The following is a 20,555-nucleotide window of genomic DNA, read 5'->3' as shown; positions in this document are numbered from 1 at the left end:
CTCTACCTCATGGAGCTTACAGCTGACCCTTTCTTCTGGTGGTGGCAGTTATAAGAAGGGAACAAACACAAGCCCAAATGGGCAAGGATTTCGCTCACTTTCTGTAAACACAGGAAAGATGCCCACTTGAGGAATGACTCTCGGAAGAGCCACAGGTGATATGAGAAAAGGCATTGGCGTATATCCATCCATTTGTATGCTTTTGGGGACAGGAACATGTCTGTTTTGCTTATGAAAATTTCCAGATAGTGCTGTATAAATTATAGGTAAGAATAATGTAAATTACAGTAAAAAAAAAAGAGCAACTACTAAAAATTATGACCCAGAACAATTATTTTTCTATGGTTACATTATTTCCATTCAGTTTTGAGTGCTGTTGTTTAAGAGCTGATTCACACATGCCTCTCATTTATTATTATTTAATATTTATTGTATGGCATGTGTAGTATCACCAGGAAATCCAAGATAGATTCAAGTGGATAGCCATGTTAGTCTGCAGCAGCACAACAAAACTTGAGTCCAATGGGACCTTTAAAACCCACAAAGATTTATTCATGGCGTGACCCTTCGTGTGCAGGCACACTTCCTCGGACAATAGAACAGAGATTGTAAGAGTACAGATATAACTAGAAAGTAATTTACTACTAATTTACTAATCTTTCTTGGTCTTAAAAGTGCCATTAGACTCAAATTTTGTCAGGAAATCCAAGGATTGTCTGTCAGCCAGGCAAGGTGGTTTGCCATTTCCTGCTTCTGTGTCAAGACTCCAGGTGTTCCCTGAAGAAACTCCATCCAAATCCTTGCAGGTCTCCCATCCAAATACTAGCCAGAATTGCCTGTCATTTAATTTCTCATCACTCCATGGCCTGTAGCCAAATGCCTGAACTGGCACTTTTGAAAAGCATATGGTGATGGATCCCTGCAGAACTCTAAAGTTTGGCTACTCTATATAATAAGTCTCCCTGACCTGAGGGCAGCCAAGGCTAGCCTAATCTTGACAGCTCTTGGAAGCTAAGCAGGGTCAGCCCTGGTCACTATTTGAACAAGAGACCTCTAATGAATAGCAAAGTCAGTACACAGAGGCAGGCAATTGCAAACCATCTCTAAACGTCTCTTGCCTTAGAAACTCTATTGGGGTTGCCAGGTCTATGCATTGCATACTGAATACTGCGTGAATTTCTATTCATCCTGAAATATCTTTGTTCTGTATTAGCTAAGTGCATACAAAGAAGCATTATTAAAGACGTGATTTATTTTAAAAGAAGTGCATTACTCACCCCATGGCCCAATTTTCTCTCGTAAGCTTTATATCGCAATCCTAATCCTAGTAAGCCTACACCGACAAACAGCCACAAAACTAGAAGCAGAACATTTACAGCATATATTAATATTAAGGAGACACAAGGAGGAAATGATTTCTTGGGAGTCTATAATATAAAGCCTTCATATTATCTTAGTAAAAAATGCAGACTTCAGCACAGCAGGTAGAGTAGCAGTTTTGCAGAGCAGAACTTTTGAAAAACCATGAAATGTCTGATTTTTGCAGAAGCAGGATAGTATCTGTCTCATTATAATCAATGGCCTGATCGGTCTCTTCACGGGAGCCAGACTGTGGCTCTCTGGATGTCCATGGACTGCAATTACCATGCGCCCCTGGGATCATGGTAATTGTAGTCCATGGACATCGGGAGAGCCACAGTTTGGCCATCCGTGCTCTATATCTTGTGCAAGTCCTTTTGGGCTGCCACCTGTTGCCATCCACTTCTCTGAAAAATTGCTTCATCTAGCAAAATCTAAAATCTTCTCGCGTTCTTCCTTAAATCCACTTGCAGTACAATCCTAAACAGACTTACATCCTGCTAATTGAAATCACTGGACCTAGAAGGAAGTAACTCTGCTTAGAATTGCATGTTTTGGTCAGAAAAGTATGACATGATGATGATGATGATGTAAATGTAGGAATGGGATTTTCCCCCACATATAAAAATGTCAGAGTATGCAAACATTCATTGATGTCCTTTGTGTATCACTCCAAAACAACAATGTCAGGTTGTGCATCCACCTCTTCTGCCAAGTAGCCCTCTCCCCCACAGGCTTTGGCATCCTCATAGCCCTCAGTCAGGAGAGGTAGGGTTGCTAGCTCTAGGTGGGGAAATACATGGAGATTTGGGGGGTAGAACCTGAGGAAGAGAGGGCTTGGGATGGAAGGGCTTCAATGGGATATAATGCCATAGAGATGCATTAACTGGATGCATTTTAAGGTAAGGGATAGTTGCTGTAATTCAAGCATTACAGGTAGTGTGTGTCTGAGGACTCTCAAGAGCATAATCTAAGCCCTGATATTGTACTGATGGGTAAAGACTCCAAAATATCACCTTAATCCTACACATTCGTACTTTTAACCTGAAAGAATTTAGGAATGAGCTTCCTAACAATTTGTTTTTAGGAATGAAGCAAGTTATACTTACATAATTTGATTAATTTTTCACATTGTTTGAAGAGGGGCTTCTGACTATTTTGTATCCCAAACAGACAATGAAGGTCTTTCTTCCCATCAACTAACATGTCTATGACAATAAATAGCATGATGATTCCTATAATGAAAAATGACACTTTTTCACATTTGATAACTTGCGCAACACAGCCAAAGCTTGAGTTCATTCATTCTAAGACATTGTGAATTAGTTATCTTGTCAGAACACTGATTGCCATTTGGAGTGGTACAAAGTGAATCCTGGTTCAGAACTGATGTGTTAAAAAGAAACTTAAGAGAAAGGATAAATTGGGTATGCTGAAAAAGCAATCTCATGCAAAGGGAGAGAGCCTGCATAGTCATCCTGATTATGAAGATATTCCCACTTTACCTACCTTATCTCTTCTTTGTCTTCTAAGTCAACATTTATAAATAATAAGTTTGGTTTGATTAACTTTCTATCTGGTCATGCTTCCCTCCATGTAGACATTTTAGGTTCCCTTTACAGGTGATCAACATGTAGTTCAAAATTAAATTCATTTCTCGGTGTTTTAGTAACAAAAGTTTTCTGATCAGACTGTATTGCAATAACCACATTTGAAGATGATTAACAATTCAGTCCTAAGTAGAGATATCTTTCTAAGCCCTTTGATTTTAATAGATTTACAAAGATATAACTGTATTTAGGACTGTACTTTAAGAGCCCAGAGAGAAATATTTGAGGATGCATACCATGTTTCAGAGTAGCTAAGAAATTAATTTACTTTGATATATCAATCGACTGTGTCAGATTTTGTTGCCAGATTTGTTTATTCATTCAGTACATTTTACTATCTTAACATGAATTTATCAAGACACAAGGGGCAGAGGCCGTCGCATTCAGGATTACAACAGTTCATGACAAACAGGTGCTAGAGTGTGGGAGAAGGTAGGCAGGTGGGGAGAAGGTGGGGAGAAGGTTTGCAGAGAGACAAAGGGGGAAGAGCTGGTGGCACAGGTGGTGGAGCTGGGGAATTAGTGAGCCAATGCTGGGGGGGATGAGAGGGCGGTGGTAGTCTAGGCAGTGGGGGGGAGGCTGAGGGAATGGGGGAAAGGTACTGGGGTGGGGGGCAAGGGGTGGAGGGCAAGGGGTGAGAGAGGGTGGTGGGGTGAGGGGAGAAGGGAGAAGGGGTTGGGAACTCCTGTGAGGATGGAAGGAAGTAGGAATCGGGTGTGGCAGAGCAGGCAGGCTGCGCAAGGCAGGTGGGGGGGAAGGGAGGTTGGCAGAGAGGCAAGGGGGGAAGAGATGGTGCTGGTGGGTGAGCTAGGGAGTTCAGGAGCAGATGTGGGGGGAACAGATGTGGTGGTGGTCTAGGTAGTGGGGGAGGGGGAGGGGTGGCACTGCGGACTGGGGGTGGGGGTGGGAGGGGGCACTGGGGTGGATGGTCACAGTAAGGGTGACTGCAGTGGTGGAGGGAGGTGTGGGAGTGGCCCAGAGTCAGGTTGTGGGAGGGAAGGGCAGCCGGGTAGATGGTGACTCGTACAGGAGGCTCTCCCCTGGCCAGGAAAGAGAGGCAGCCAGGCTTATTGTGGCAATGTTGGGGCCAGGGTTGCAGCGAATGCCGCAGTGAGGACCTGGATGGTAGTCAGGTGGGTTCACTGCACAGGGGCCAGGGTGGTGGGAGGAGCGGAGGTTGGAGGGAGCCAGGGAGCAGGTTGGCTCACTGAGGGAGTGCTGTTACGGGCAGGCACGGCCGCAGCCCCCCCCCCTGATGTTATCAGAGTGGGCCAGGGCAGGGGAGGCAGTGTGGACAGCAAGCTGCAGCCTGTGGGTTGCAGGCAGCAGGAGTCGTGGCAGGATGGAAGTATCTGAACAGTGGGCCAAGCCAGCAAGCACAGCTCTTGGAGAGGACCTGGGACTGCGACAAAACTGGAAGGCACACCTCTTGGGGACAGAGGTCCCCTGTCCTCCCCAGGGCAAGGGGGCAGGCACACGGCAGCAGAGTCGAGGCCAGGCAAAGCGGAATGCATGTAGGTAGTGGGAGCTGTGGAGGTGGCAGGCTGTGGCAGGCTGCAGTGCAGGCAATGGCAAGGTGGGCCACAGCCATGTGCAGGTAGGCAGCCTTGCATGCTGTAGGGATGGGCAAACTCGCAGCTGTCACAAGCACCTCCAAAGGATGCAAGGTTGGCTAGCAGAGCTGATGCCAGGATCTCCCCGGGCAGCAACTCTCTGCATGGCCCCTTCCTCCCTCCAGGAACTCGAAAGGCAGCAGGCAGCTGGTAGGGCAGCCATGTTCCATCCCCGAGACCATAGCTGGCTGGCTCTGCCATCTAGGGGCCAAGCAAAACTCACAGGCAGGTGCAACTCTAATGGGACAGGGACCTGGAGCCTTGGAGGGAAGTGCAAGGCAGTGGTCAGGAGTGGGAATGAAACATAATTGGCTGCCCATTGGATGGACAGGCAATCCAGCTGGAGGAGGGGGCATGTAGGGGCAGTAGCCACCACTGAGTGGCAGTTAAGCGATGAGACCAACTCCTCCCACCAGCCCTTACCAGAAATATTAGTGGTACAGATATATCCTGTCCCCTCTTAGGCCTATTATGCATGCACAGCTTACTTTTGATTTTCACTATGTTGAGTCGGTAGGGCTTTACTTCAAATGCTGTGCGTGCACTCTGCAGCTTTTTCCTCCTCCAATTTTGCTTTTAGGAATCATGGAGCAAATATTCTGCATACCAATGAGAAAAACCGGACATGTGTCACAGCGCCTTTTTTTGTGCGTGGCATGGTTGATCTCTCCTTGTGGGTCAGTAATACACTGGATGTTTTGTTTTGTTTTTGAAATAGAATACAGATTCTTCAATCTATATTTATTATCAGGTGTCCATATTAGCAAACATTAGGGGGCTTTTTGCACGCCTTCAAAATCGCACAATGGTTGCCAATTGAAAACGCTACTGATTTGCCGTTATGCACAACGTCGTTGACAATCTGCCACACACCTGAAAACGATCTGCAAAAAGCGCTTCCTTGTAGCGCTTTCAGGGAAATCCCCAAAAGTGGAATCACCCTCCGGAAAGCGATACACTCCTGCAACCAATCTGCAACACTAGCGAAAAAGACCTGTGCGTTAACATTGTTGCGGTTTCTACAAAGTCCCTCCCCCTGGTTCTCTCCTCTGATCTTCCGGCGAAGCGATCGCCATTTTTTTTTCTCCGAGCGAGCGGGGATAAACGCACCAGCGAGCCTCTGTTTAGAGGCTTCCCCGGCTTCAGTCCCTCCCCTTCAGTCACTAAGCACAAACAAGAGAAGCCCGTTTGCTGATGTATTTTCCCTTTATTTTTTACACATTCATTTAGCCGAAAATCGGGCCCGTGAGAGGGGGGGGGGTTCACTTGGAGGGAGCGTGGCAACGAATAAATGACAGCTCAAAGACACAGGCAGCTGGATGGGTCTCTCCGTTGCAACGAATCAACACAGATTCGTTGCAATGGGTCTGGTTTTTTTTTTTAAAAACTTTCTTAAAGGGAAAGGGGCTGTTTGGAAGCATGCTAACGGCTGCCCATTGGATTTTCAGCCGAAAATTGGGCCCGTGAGAGGGGGGGGGATTTTTTTTTTTTCACTCGGAGGGAGTGTGGCAACGAATAAATGACAGCTCAAACACACCAGGCAGCTGGATGGGTCTCTCCGTTGCAACGAATCAACACAGATTCGTTGCAATGGGTCTGGTTTTTTTTTTTTTTTAAACTTTCTAAAAGGGAAAGGGGCTGTTTGGGAGCATGCTAACGGCTGCCCATTGGCTGCTTGACGGCCAGGGGCAGGACGAGCTTGGCAAGAGCGCTTCTTTTCTAGCGATTTTTGCCGAGACCGGAAGCCTGTGGGAAACGCTACAAAACGCAACTGGATTCCACTACAAAGGCAGGTATGCATAACGACGAATTCCACTATTTTAAATGGCGATTTTTCATTCAGCAACCAATTTGCTACAAAGATCCCGGTGCGAAAAGCCCCTAGTAGTGCTCCCCTCTTTCTGAGTATATAAGTTCCACTATTGCTTTTTTCTACCATGTAATTGGGGGGGGGGGTGTTACAAGTAGGATGAGTCTAACAATTTGAGTTTATTGCTAAACCTCGGTAGCTAGCTTGGAGAAAATTATTGACAGGGAAAGGCAGAGGTACAGGCAGAAGTCTTTTGCAAAAGAGAACATGGTTCCAAAGTGGTGGTTCATGTGTATGTGTGCACTCACACTGAGAACAGACTAGTAAACACTTTCACACAAAATGTGGGATTATTCCCATCTCTTGTCTCAGCAACCCCACAGCTTCTCCAAGTTTTTAAAGACTCACTTAACAAAACCTTTTAATTACCTTCAGCTTGGAACTGAAGCAAGGGGGAAAACCGCCACACAACCATTCTCAGAAAACCCAGGGAAACAGCGACCAGAAAGCGAGCTGAGCACTGAAAGGAAAGAATCAAAGCAGAACAAAAAAGAAAGCCCGATAGACACACACAGTGAAAACGAAGGAAAATACCCTTAACATAAGTTAGTTTCTGCATCTTATGCTACTTCTCTCAATTTGTTCACTACTATATTGCTGGAGTTCATATTTTGCAGAATGTCTTTCTTTTTCTTAAACTATTATGGTTTTCATTTTATATTTCAGAATCAATTTACATAGCTATCAAGGAGTGTAGCTCTATTCTTCTTAAAATTGTTTAGGGATGTCTGACAAAAAGGTAAAGTTCCTAAGCTATCTATTACTAATTTGAATCTATTCCATAAGGATCTGATAATCAATTTCTGGATGCCTCCCTTTCAATGGTGGTCCAGATCACGAAGTTCACAAACCAAGTATTTTTCCATCTGTGCCAGGTACAACAGCTTGCACCCTATCTCTCTGCATCAGACCTAGCCAAGGCAATCCATGCACCGGCCAGCTCTAGATTAGACTTCTGCAACTCACTCTATGCAGGTTCTCCCTTGAGACTGATCTGGAAACTGCAACTCTTCAAAATGCAGCAACACAGGTCCTTATGGAGACCCAGTAGAGGGCACATATGACACCAGTATTCTCCTAGCTGCATTGGCTCCAGATTGAAGACTGGATCAGGTTCAAGGTTTTGGTATTAACCCTTAAATCCCTAAACAGTTTGGGACCAGAATATCTATGGGACTGCATTTTCTACTTTCCCTCACAAAGATCATTAGGACCATCTGACCAAAGCCAGCTCAGGATCCCCAGCCCAAAGGAGGCATTGGTCCAGCCTAGCAGAACACTCTGCCAAGAGAGATCAGGGCCCTGTGGGACCTTAAACAGTTCTGCAAGGCTGCAGGATAGAGCTGTTCCTCCAGACCTACAGTCAGGGCCCTGGGGGACCATCAATAAGTGCTTGCCTCACTACTGCAAATTGGGAAGATCTGTCCTCTCAACCTAAATCTCAACTAGTTAGGAACTACAGAAATAGAACGTTTTTATGGTATTTATATATGATGTTATAATTTTTTAAATTGTTGATCTGTGTTGTTTCCTACATTTAGCATTTAGGAAAAGCAGGCTAAAATATTATTTATTTACATATTTCAGTATTCTATTCTAAAATTTTAAACAGTATGTCAAAGGTCTGCTCTTCAGAAGACACAAGAATTCTGATAAACATGTATAGGGTTTGAGTTGAATGACCTTTGTACTTTTACACCCATAACTATGATCTCAATGCATTTTTTACAGTATTACTTTTATGAAAAGGGTGTTTGCCTATAAAAGATGTCATACCAGAAAGACAGTACAATAGACACAAGAACAGGAAGTGACAGCCACACCTGTGAGAAATGTGAAGAAGCAAGAAATTTGCCACCAGTTAAGTTCTAAAGAATGGAAACACAAGATATAAACACAACCAGCAATCCTTTTGGGTGAGCTGAAAGCTCCGCCACATGCATGATGTGTTTGTGCATGCACGCATGTGTGTATGTGCGTGCACTGGATTCTGTTTCAGAGGATTCCCTAAACTTCAGGAGATCTTGGAGAGAGGAAAAGTCATAAGGAACTCTAGTGGGAAGGGATGGAAAAGATCTGATGAACACTAGCCCTTTGAAACCCAGCCATGGTCCTGAGATAAGCGTTTTGGCTCATGACATTGTTTTAAATGTCTAGAAGTCCCTCTTCCATCTCCTCAGCCAATTGAATCCAAGTTATTATACTGGATAATAAGAGGAAATGTAAGCTAGGTCCATCCTTGCTTTGCTCCTTGAAGCTCTACAGATTGCAATTTAGTTAATATTTCAGTAAATTATTCACATTGGAAAACTAATATTGAGAGGGGGACTTAGCAATCATGAGTTTCTATAAGCATAGTTTGAATACAGCCCAACTGTACATTTATATGAATTAATAAATGCAAGTAACTCAGGGGCAGGTTTTCCCCTCTATTTTAGGAAAAATGTTCATCCGGACTAAAGGTATATAGATATCCAAGGCGTTGATTCATATCCCAAAATTATATGTGCTCTATTGTTGGTATTTTTTTTATCCTGTTCCTAATGCCCTCTGACATCTCTTAAGTAGATGGTCACAACTAAAGCTCCTATATGTTGGTTAGATTTGCAGGCCTACTGCCTATTAATCCTTGAAGTCTACTTCTTATACACGTACAGGGAGTCTAGTCTGTGACTGTATTTTTAAAACTGTGCATGCCTGACAACACATAAAGAACCTCAGTTTCTATGTCCTTTTAAACTATGGATATCAATGAAGCGGAGAAAGCAAAGAGGAAAAGATTGTGAAACTCTTCTAAGTTATGTTTTACAGTTGATAAGAGTTCAAATGAAGAAAATTTGAAAGGTTCTCTTGGATAAGAAGAACAAACATACCTAAAAGGACATCCGACCTTTCTCGAGCATAAGTTCCACCAGGTACAAACTTGTAAGCTGTACACCATGCACAGAAGAACACTTCCAGCAGCTGTACAAGCATTGCTGTAGTCATTACTTTTACAGGATGTAAACAACTAGCAAAGCTTCCAGTTATGCGAGGCCATGTCCACATAGTAAAGATGGCCAGGATATCGCCAGCAAGAGCTGCCCACCATGTTGGTAAGCTCAGCAGACCAGCTGCTCCAGCTGCACCTATAAAGGGATGAAAGAATGATGGCAAATTGTAGAACACCAGTCTGTTTTCCTACTGCACCAAAATATTTAATAAGGCCACAGCCAACAATAAATGTTATGGAATAGCATTATAACTATATAGCTTTGATTTAACATAATAAAACAGAAACAGGCAACATCTACCTGCACAAGGGTCAATTAAAGCTGGGAGCCAGACTTGGCTGGACACACAGGGAGCAAAGTGTGGTCCCCCCCCCCTCCACACACACACACATTTCAGAGGTTTAAGAAACCGGGGAAAATTCTACTCTAAAAACAGGCAAAAAGCCTAAAAAACAATGTTTCTATATCACTCAGACGTGATGTAGGGATGTTGGTGACTTGGGGGGGGGGGTGTTCTCACTCTGGTTTGGGGGCAAAACTCTACGGTAAGAAGCTAATTCTACTATAGTGTTTTGCCCCAAAACCAAAGTGACACCCCCAACATCTCCCCATCTCCCATTGACTGGTCCAACAAACATGGCAGCTCCAGTCTCACCTCTGACCTGGCTAGTGACTCTGCAGGTCCAGGAGGTGATGGCAAGCATAAGGCTTCTCCCATCCTACTGGCCCTAGAGATCCTGTCAGCCACAGGGCTTGTCTCAGTTACTTAGGCAGAAGACCAGCCCCACATGCCAAGCAGAATAATCCAGATGGCTGCCATTCAGCATACCTCCTGGTGACTGCGTATCCTGTTATAAAAACATTTCTAAGAGTCTTGATAAACTGCAGCAAAATTGGAAAACCACTGCAACAGAAAGTTCCCAAATATTTTCTGCACTACACTCCCCCCCCCCCCCCAGTATGTTCAGGCTTAAGTAGGCTTCTTTCAAGTCCCTGCTCTGCCACAATAATCTAAGGCCAGTCACTACCTCTTAGTCTAAGCCACTTCACAGGGCTGCTTTATTTATTTTAAAGCTTTTATGCCACCTTTCCACCCAAATTAGGGTCCTATGCAAACAAAACAAATATGTGTGTGTGTGTGTGTGTGTGTAAAACAATGAAAAATAGAGAAAACAAACACATTGATGAGCAGAAGAGTGAATGAGGGTCAGAGAGGGAATACCAGGCCCTTTCTCAGGATGCTCTCTGTATAACTTCAGCTGTTAGAGGCAATTGTGGAGTTTTATCCAGCACTTCTTAATTCACTGTACCAAAAGTTGCTGAGAAGGGCTGGCATATTGCTCTTGTCCATCTGCAAGTGAAGACTGTCTACCAGATGAGTACAGTGAAGAATGTCTGAGCTCTCTATTATCTCACTTCTATACAATACACAGGCTATGGATCCAGGTTTCCAAAAAGGCTTCAGTACCATCAATTTTGATAGTAAAAAAATGATTGGTGTTTTACTACCCTTGACCTAAAGGAATGTAGTTGATTTCTATTAACTAACTACTAAATAAGGAAATATTTATATTGTATTCTGTTATAGTGAAAGTTAGAAATGGAAGCAAAGGTTCTCTGGGAGTGCAGGTAAACATGCAAAGTGTTGAATTCCTTGTTGCAGAGCATCAATACTATGTTAGCAGAGTTAGCCTAAATTAAGAGTCTCATGCATCCCAAGAAAGGGGGGAAACTTGAAATGGCCCTAAGCCTGTATGCTAGGAGGGAGGTGTATAAATTAAATTTAATAAAATAAAATCTTTTCCAGATTCTCACGTAGCATGTCAAGTACAAGGATTACATAGTAGGTAAGATCAGCAAGTCTCACTCCATAAGATGTTTGAGGATCAGAGCAAAAGGAAGTGTGCATCAAATTTATTCTCACCTATAAGGCACCAACCACAAAGGGCAAAGGTAGACCAAGACCAAAAGGAAAACATCAGTCCGTGAGCTAGTCCCAAGAGAACAGCACCTCTGTACATTGAAATAAACAAGAGAAGAGACTATTATCAATTTTTTGTACTAAATAGCTGAAAGAAAAGAACCAAGCCCAAACTAAGCTCCACTGTTTTGCTTCCAGGTAGTAAGGAATATGGGGGCAGGGGTGGGCGAGATAAGAAAGAGAAGATCTAAGGTAACTGCCCTCAGGTCTGCAGAACACTCAACCCCCTACACTCAGCTGCCTACAAATTATAGAGGTACATACAAATTATACATGGGTTGGTAAAGAGATAACTGACAAATAGGAATTTCTCTCTCTCTTCCCAAATACTAGAACTCAAAGGCATTCAAAAAGGCAGATGAGATTTAAGATTGACAAAAAACAATGCTTCTTTACAAATCTCTGAATACCAGTTCCATGAGACAACATCAGGGGAAGACCTTAGCCTCTATGCCCTGTTGTTTCACATCCAGAGGCACTGTTTGGCCACTGTGTGAGACAGGAAGCTGGACTAGATGGATCCCTGATCTGATCCAGCAGGGCTCATGTCACACTGAAACAACCCTTCCCCCTGCTGAGTCAAACCCTATCTAAAAGCCAAATAAAAACCTCACTAAGCAGACGCTGTTATCCAGAACCACAAAATTCCTGTATAAAGGGAGAAGGAAAAAAAACAGCCTTCGTAAGTTGAGGTTGGTTGACACCTTCCTGTCCAGCAGAGTTCTATGGACTCTGTTCGACGGACAATCACTTGGATTTCCATAAGGCCTAAATTAGAAAGATTGATTCAGAGTGAGGAGAGGCTGCACTTTTGAGGATGATACCCACAGGAAGCAAATGCAATGGGATGTGGGAAAGACTTGGATAATCAAGACTGTATGATTAGATAAAGCTAGCCAAATACTTCCTATCTATTTGGAATTTATTATATTGTACTACAAAATTGTTCAATATTATGACATGAGGCAGATTTGGCCTGCGCTCCCAAATGTGTCCGCATTTGCAAACCATTTATATCATCTCATAGAACTGATTGGAAGTAATTGATAATTGACTCCAACCCTAACTGAAGACCCTCTTCCACTGAGCTCCATATTGGGTCTCATTTTTGGCCAGGATACAAAAATATATAAGACAAAATTCTGTTTAATATTATCCTGCCTTTAAATGGTTAAAGCAGAAACATGGATAGAAAATATTTCAATGATTAAAACATGTTTAAAATATTGACATTAAAAAAAAATTCATTATAAGATAATACATTTTGATATAAATTATTTTGATCTAGAGAGGCTAAGTTTGTGTCTATTTGGACATGAGGTATTCCGTTTCCCCTTCCAGTGGCAGCCCCACATACCCCCAAAAGTCCCTTAAAGAAGAGACCACCTTTTACATAACCTGCAAAAGGGTGCTGTGAGAACTGGTTGCACATACACCAAGCAAAAGCACATACACCAAGAGAGCCAGTCTGATATAGTGGTTAGGAGTGCAGACTTCTAATCTGGCAAGCCGGGTTTAATTCTGCACTCCCCAACATGCAGCCAACAGTGTTACACCCTTCTACACCCACTGATTTGAATGGGCTCCCCACGGCGCTGATAAACCTGTTCTGACCAAGCAGTAATATCAGGGCTCTCTCTTCCTCACCCACCTCACAGGGTGTCTGTTGTGGGGAGAGGAAAGGGAAGGTGACTGTAAGCCACTTTGAGTCTCCTTCGGGTAGAGAAAAGCAGCATATAAGAACCAATTCTTTTTCCTTAAAAGTGTCTCTAGATCCAAGCCACATATTTTTCGGTCATATATGAAGGATTTTCCAGTTTATTGTGTCAGCAATCGATCTTTCTGTCTTTGATAACACTATCAAGTTAAAGGATGATCAAGCTTATAAAAAGTAGAGAAAGGACAGAGCAAAAGCAATGGAGAGAAACTGGAATAACAAGCTGAAGTTATGCATTGAGCATTGTAATCCAAAACAGTGTTACACCCTTCTACACCCACTGATTTGAATGGACTTAGAAGAGTGCAACTCTGCTTAGGACTTTACTGACAGTCATTGTTCAATGAGTTAGGTTTTGGAATTCTACCAATGCTTGAAATGGGCAAGGGTTGTCAAACACAAGATTAATTATGACCAGAAAGTTTTGAAACTCATTGTATCAGACAGTAAGTTCCACCTCTCCCTAAGAACAACCAATAAGAGCTGATGGAATGTTGAGAGAGTGATAGTTGGAAAATAACAGTTAAAAACAACAGTTGGGAGTTGGCAGCTGGGGAGCTGAGGGAGGTGAAGGATATCTGACAGAGTGAAACTGTACAGAAAAGCTGCTTAGAGAGGGCTGAAACTAGTCCATTTGTAACCAAAGGATTCTCCCTAATCATATTGTATGCTACCTCTGACTGCTGCCCTGACTTAGTGAGGCCTACTTATGTGTCACACCTTTTAAAGCTTTTCGTTCCTGTGGTTATCACTACAAGTTCTGGCAGCAAATTCCACATTTTAATCACACTCTGTATGAAGACATATTTCCCTTTGTCCATCCTGAATCAACTGCTCATGAGTTTCATTTTACGGCTCATCTCCAGGTGACAAAGATCAGTTCCCCTGGAGAAAATGGCTCCTGTGGAGGGTAGATTCCATAGCCTTGAGGTTTCTTGCCACTCCAAATCCCTCCCACTCCCGTCTCCTACAAATCCCTCCCACTCCCGTCTCCATTACAAAGTCTCCAGGTATTTCCCAACCCCGAGCTGGCAACCGTAGTTTCATTAGATATTGTTGAGCTAGGATTCTGGGAGAGAGAGAAAAAATATCTTCATCAATTTTTCACCCCTTGCATAATTTTATAAATCTCTATCATATCCACCCATTGTCATCTCCTTTATAAACAGAAAAATCCCAAATTCTTCCATTTTTCCTTAGTGGGAAGGTGCTTCAACCCTTCTGATGTCTTTGTGAGTAAAAGAGAGGACCTGAGATGGGGAATGGTCAAGAGATAAGAAGGGTAGCTTGTCCCAACTTGTACTTGTAACCTGGAACCTGAGAGGGAAAGGTTGCTGCAGATGGGAGTGGAAAAGGGCATCACACCCATTATAAAATTTTAGTATGCAGCATCATGCCTTGAAATAAAGTTATGGCTGTTACTGCATAAGTGTTCAGTATCTCTGTGTACCTGCATATCAGATACGAGTAACTGCCCCTATTCTAGATGTAACCCTTAAGTTATATTTTTAGTTTTGTCTTCTAGTTATTTGGGATGTGCCTCAGTTTCTCCTTTAAAACCAATATATTCATTAACTACAAGAATACTTCTTGTAGTTTAGAACTTTAGATAGGTCTAAAATAGAACTTTTTATAGGTTAGAAAAGAACATTCAAATTTTAAGACAAATTAAAGCAACCAGTAAAATACTTTAGTGATTCACTTAGAAATGAATCATAGAAGAATATTAAGCATTTATTTTTTAAAGTCTCTGCCCCATGTAGCAGTGTCCATTCTTTGTAGTAGATACAGAATTGTACAAGTCAGAGTCTATTTCTAAAAGTCAACATTCATTGTACTTGAGTACACAGTGTCCAAAAATAATGAAACAGCAAACAAAAAGTTATTCCAAGGAGAGATAAAAATTAAAGACACCCCTGAGAAGAATGTGTCAGGAAAGTGTTGCCCCGTCCCTTAAAGAAAATCCACAGTGCCTTCTGAGGAGATCACCTCAATCTAATCCCAATATTTAAACAGGATCCCTGGCCCCAAGGAAGCCCGCTTGACCTCAATCAGTGCTAGAGCTTTCTCCATTCTGGCCCCCACCTGGTGGAACGAGCTCCCAGAGGAGATCAGGGCCCTGACAGAACCTAAACAGTTCCGCAGGGCCTGCAAAGGGGAGCTCCTCCGCCAGGCATTTAGTTGAGGTAGACCCAAACCATTGTTTCCAAATGGCCCCCAAGCCCCTACTACTACTACAACTGCTACCAATCTACCTAACCCACTGGGTCCCAGTAAGAGCTGAGCTGAGGCTCTTTTACAGTTCCATAATTCTCTAAAGTTATTGTTGTTATCATGTTAAGGTTATTGTTGTTATCATGTTATTGCTGTTAACACATGTTGTTACCATATGTTATCTGTATCTTTTTCCTGTTTCCTGTAAACCACCCTGAGCCTTTGGGGAGGGCAATATATAAATATAAATAAATAAACAAACAAACAAGCAAACAAACAAATAAACACACGAGGCCGAACTCTGGTTCTCAGCTTTGACTATTTTGAAGGAATTTCAGAACAACAGTCCCTTACCCATGTGGATTAGGCTCAGGTCCAGGCTGTGGATGACCACTCACTGCCCATCTAGAAACTAATGATACTTCTCCAAAAATCCAAAGTGTGAGAAATGTGAGGCTGCCAAAAGCTGCCCCTGACAAAAGCCAGTTTGGTCTATGAATCATTTCCTTTGCTGTATTTATGTTCTTGGGTGCTTCTTTTTCCTCATGTACACCTAAAAATCACAACCAAATGTGGAAAACATTAGCCTTGCAACACATGTGTAAGAAGTAAATGGGAATTTCTAAGGCCATTTTCAAGCATTTAAAAAAAAAATTCAAAATTTGTATCCATCAGACTCAAAGTGGGAGTTGAACAAGCCAGGAAGGGAATTTGCCATTTGATCTCCCCAGTCCATTACAGCCTATCTTCATGGCCACATTTTCCACCATTTTGCTGGCATAATATGTAAGGGGAAACATTTTTATATCTGATTGAACAATTGGAGAAGCTTATTTGTACTTGTGGGCTACGAGTAACTTTCCCCAACAGGGCAAAAAGAAGCTCCTTGTAGCCGGTTCAAATTAGGAAAATGTCTCAGGCAGGAAAGCTTAAGTCTCTTCCACCTCTGCTTCATCATCCAAAACTGAACTGGTTCCCACTTTCCTAGGAATTAAGTTAAAAGCATCAAACTATTATTATTATTATTATTATTATTATTATTATTATTATTATTATTATTATTATTATTATTATTATTAAATTTATATCCCACCTCCCCCCAGAGGCTCGAGGCGGGTCACATAAAAACCAATCCCCTAAAACAATAAAAGCACAATAAAACATAATACAATTAATACAAAAGTTACGACAAGAATGGCGGCAAAATTCAACAGCTAACCGAATTCCACACCCCCTAAGAAGGGAAAGGGAGGGGGCAGATGACAGATGCAACCGTCACATTTGTGAGGGGGGCTAGATCTTCTTGCTGCCCAGCCTCAACCGAAAGCCTGGCGGAAGAGCTCCATCTTGCAGGCCCTGCGGAATGATGACAATTCCTGCAGGGCCCACAGCTCTTCCGGGAGCTCATTCCACCAGGTTGGGGCCAGGACCAAAAAGGCCCTGGCCCTGGTCGAGGCCAGGCGAGCTTCCTTGGGACCGGGAATGACCAATAGGTTAGACCTTGCAGAGCGTAAGACCCTGTGGGGGGCATAGGGCGATAGGCGGTCCCTCATATACACTGGGCCCAGACCACGAATGGCCTTGAAGGTCAAAACCAAAACCTTGAACCTGATCCGGAAGATAACCGGTACCCAATGCAGCTGCCTCAGCACTGGCTGGATAGGTGCCCTCCAAGGTGTAGCCGTGAGGACCCTAGCAGCCGCATTTTGGACCAGTTGCATATTATGTCTATCAATAGGACCCAGGGAAAGAACCAGGAATCATGTATTGTGTATTTATATATTACCTGTATATATTCGCTCAAGAGCAGCTATGAAGCCAAGAATCATTATTGTAGTATTGAACATCTTACAATTCCAGACTGGATTTAATGATGTGTACCAAATCCGAAGAACAAGAAGAAGAAATTTTCCCAGTATAAATCCCCAGATTCTGCAGCATCTGTAAACAAATATTTATAGTGTAGGCAGAATTAGTTGTCTCTGACCATGCTTTTCTTTGGTTTTGACCATATCAAAAGACAATCTGCCTTTTTCGTTATAGTAACACTTATAATGCAAGTTTCACTTTCATACACAATACCTTTGGAGACTGTTCCCAGACCACCATGTTACCGTCTGAACCACCAAGGAGGAAGAAACACCCACAGCCAAGATCAAAAGTCGAAGATTAGCATTTGGAGCTTGGAATGAGGCTATGCTTCCTGTGTACAGAAATATATTTTAAAATACAAAGGGCACAATATAGCTGCAGTGAAAATACTTTATCTCCCAGTAATTTCAGTATCACAGTTAAGCACTGCTTAAAATTTTCCAACAAATCAATGGGATCATATTTCTTGGCTAGATGACACAGTCAGCTGCTAAAGGTGACAGTTCAAGCAAAACAAAACACAAAACTGCTGGGGAATGCATCTTCACTGCCTGGGGTAACAGGCTACCTTTATGCCCACCTGCCAACATCTGACATGATCTTAAGGGGAACCTGGCAACTCTACTTAGGCCCCATGTTCTCATCTGCACCTATGTCCATTTAATCTCTTTATCTCTTGCTCTGAATTTACAACCCAACTGGACATTTACTTCTCTGAGAGAAGTCTTCAGTAACTTTCATTAGGACCAAAGCCTGAACTAAAGTTTTGAAAAGCCAAGGAACTGCCACCCAAAGTGACTTTCTGGACAGTTCACACTTAAGTCAAATGAGATAGTTCAATGCTGATAGAACAATCCTAAGCAGCTCTACTCCGAATCTTAGGCCTATTCAGTGGGGTTTAGACCCAGGAAAATACTCCTAAAACAGCACTATAAATCCCATTACCTGCAATTTGGAAAGAGGTTCTACTGATTTTAACCAGGGAATCTTAGCATCTATACTTCTTTATAACTGTTCCTTTATTCGCTTTCCAATACATCCAATTGTCCTTTCATCTGAATAGTATTAGGAATTTACAGGATCATAGTTCTCTTGTAATAGGCATGGCAAGCGATGGGAAATTATTCTCCATTGTAGTACATTCATGCATTAATACAGTTTAAACATTTTGCTATTATTGCTTAGTCTTGCAGAGATATTTAAAGACACTTTAAACCTATGCAAGTATAACTTACCAATTGTTATCAGCCTCAACAAAGCTAGAATGTACTTGTTGTTAGCCAACTTCCAAAATGGACCAATCGTTAATAATGCAGGAGAGAGGAAAGCAAGAGCAAAAACTTCTAATCCAGTGAGTTTTAAGGTTTGTAAAGGGAAATAATAGATCATCGGTGGAAAGGCATGATAAAGAGACCAGGAAACATAACCTGAAATAAAGGGGAACATAAATGTTATATATCCTGAGCATATCTTGTTCAGTTTTGTTAATGCTATTAGTGTGCCACATGAAAAAGCAGTACATTCCAAGCATGCTATTTCTTTCTGGGCCGGCAGTTGTGAACATTTGTGTTTTACTGGGCAATCCTATGCAGAGTTACTGCAGTCTAAGCCCATTTCCTTGGCTAGACCCATTCTGCATAGGATTGCACTGAGAGCCACTCAACTCTCTATTCCTCTTTGAATGAAGAATGAATGGATAAACAAATGATCCTTTGTTGTGCAGTCTACTCAGATATGAATAGGCAGAAAGTATGCCAACATCTGCCCTGACCTGGGTAGCCCAGCCCTGTCAGAACTTGGAGGCTAAGCTGGTTTCGCCTTAATAGGAGGCCACCAAGAAGTCCAGGGTGGCCAGACAAAGGCAGGCAATGGCAAACCACGTCAGAATGTCAAGAATGCCTTGAAAACTACAAGATTGTCAGCCATGACTTGACAGCAAAATTTTAAAAAGCAATCATCTATTGATGAACTGTTGGCCAATTGTGGCTTCTTGATGCTGGGAGGCTTTGGCACAAAGTTATAAAAATAGCAATTTTATATTTAAAATCTCTACAATAGAAAAAGAGAGATGTATAGACTTGTAAATACAGCTCCATGGAGCTATACACAATTGCCACTTGAATCACTTCCTTATTTACTTTTGAGCCCTTGGAAGAGATTATCTTGACATAATGACAAAGCAGGTAGTGTTCAGAGAGTGCATTGTTCTTTTGCTTTTGGGAAATACTGTTGTGCATACCAGGAAGTTTGGGCACATGGCTAAATTATGCCATAGAAGTGAGGGCATGAAAAAGGAGGAAATCTACCAATCTGCTACAACCAACTGAGCAGCATGGAGAGGAGACATAGATGGTCAAATGGAATTCTAGTTGTAGCTTTTTAGAAGACAGACTTCCTTACACATGTGCCAGAGCAGACAAAGCAAAAATTAGCCGTCATCCAAAGTAACTTCTACTGAAAACCTTAACCCCCAAGAATAAATTGCTTCTAACCTCAGTTGTATGACTAGAATGTTATAGTACTTGTAACAGCATAGCTTTCATTGGTATATTAGTTACAAGATGTTCTAGGAAATGAGCCACTCAAAATCAAACTCTGTAAAGTCTCATTAGTTGAGTATAGAGTTAAGCACCTTGAAACCTGTAGGATTTAAGAAGTTTTGTATGCTACTGACAAGTTCGGTTATCTACAACAGGGATCCTCAACCTGTGGTCCTCCAGATGTTCATGGACTAAATTCCCATGACAATTCTCATGGGAATTGTAGTCCATAAACATCTGGAGGACCACAGGTTGAGGATCCCTGATCTACAAGGTACCTTCCTAATGTCTGCTGTAGTTGCAGTAAACAATAAATACTTTGCTGTAATTTACAGCATGTTTTAGTCAGTTTTCCAAGGATGTAAATCTTTAAAAGCTGGTTTTTCTTAGAAAGAAAGAATCCATACACCCTTCAGGTTCCCCAGACATTTGCTTTCAGCCAGTGCTGTCTTTGAACATGTTTCAAAAGGTTGCATAGCTTCAGTTGCCAGGATAGCTCCTATATAACTAATAACAATACCTGCACTCATGCGACTTGTCCTGTCTAATAAAAATTAGGGAGTGGGAAAAAATAAGCACTTCGTTACATCATCCCCTGTAAAATGCTAGTTCCTTTCATGACTCATGAGTTATAAGCAACATTAAAAACATCTACTTACACTGAACTGGGAGGGGGATGAATAACTAGAGAGGATGCAAGTACAAGGGATGAGGGCAAGAATATTGGAATAAAACATTATGCTGTTTGCTGTATTTACTCTTACACTTTGCCTATAAGTGTGAACT

The 20,555-nt window shown here is 42.3% G+C and overlaps 1 protein-coding gene across 2 annotated transcripts in view; it reads right to left on the bottom strand.

The window, feature by feature from the left end:
• The window catches only part of CWH43 (cell wall biogenesis 43 C-terminal homolog), a 33,182-nt gene that overhangs the window by 11,254 nt on the left and 1,373 nt on the right, over positions 1-20,555 (bottom strand). The window contains exons 2-10 of one of the 2 annotated variants that reach the window (XM_077301975.1): positions 18,465-18,656; positions 17,440-17,560; positions 17,144-17,298; positions 15,712-15,910; positions 11,370-11,458; positions 9,326-9,580; positions 2,469-2,594; positions 1,278-1,357; positions 99-251 (exon numbers count right to left, since the gene is read on the bottom strand). In XM_077301975.1, coding sequence (XP_077158090.1) covers positions 99-251; positions 1,278-1,357; positions 2,469-2,594; positions 9,326-9,580; positions 11,370-11,458; positions 15,712-15,910; positions 17,144-17,298; positions 17,440-17,560; positions 18,465-18,656 — 1,370 coding nt within the window. The remainder of the gene's footprint in view (positions 1-98; positions 252-1,277; positions 1,358-2,468; positions 2,595-9,325; positions 9,581-11,369; positions 11,459-15,711; positions 15,911-17,143; positions 17,299-17,439; positions 17,561-18,464; positions 18,657-20,555) is intronic. The other variant, XM_077301977.1, reaches the window with a different exon arrangement.

Source organism: Paroedura picta, chromosome 10 (genome assembly GCF_049243985.1).
Source record: "Paroedura picta isolate Pp20150507F chromosome 10, Ppicta_v3.0, whole genome shotgun sequence".
NCBI lineage: Eukaryota > Metazoa > Chordata > Lepidosauria > Squamata > Gekkonidae > Paroedura > Paroedura picta.
The sequence above is the reverse complement of the archived record's forward strand: the minus strand, read 5'-3'. Positions and strand labels throughout refer to the sequence as shown.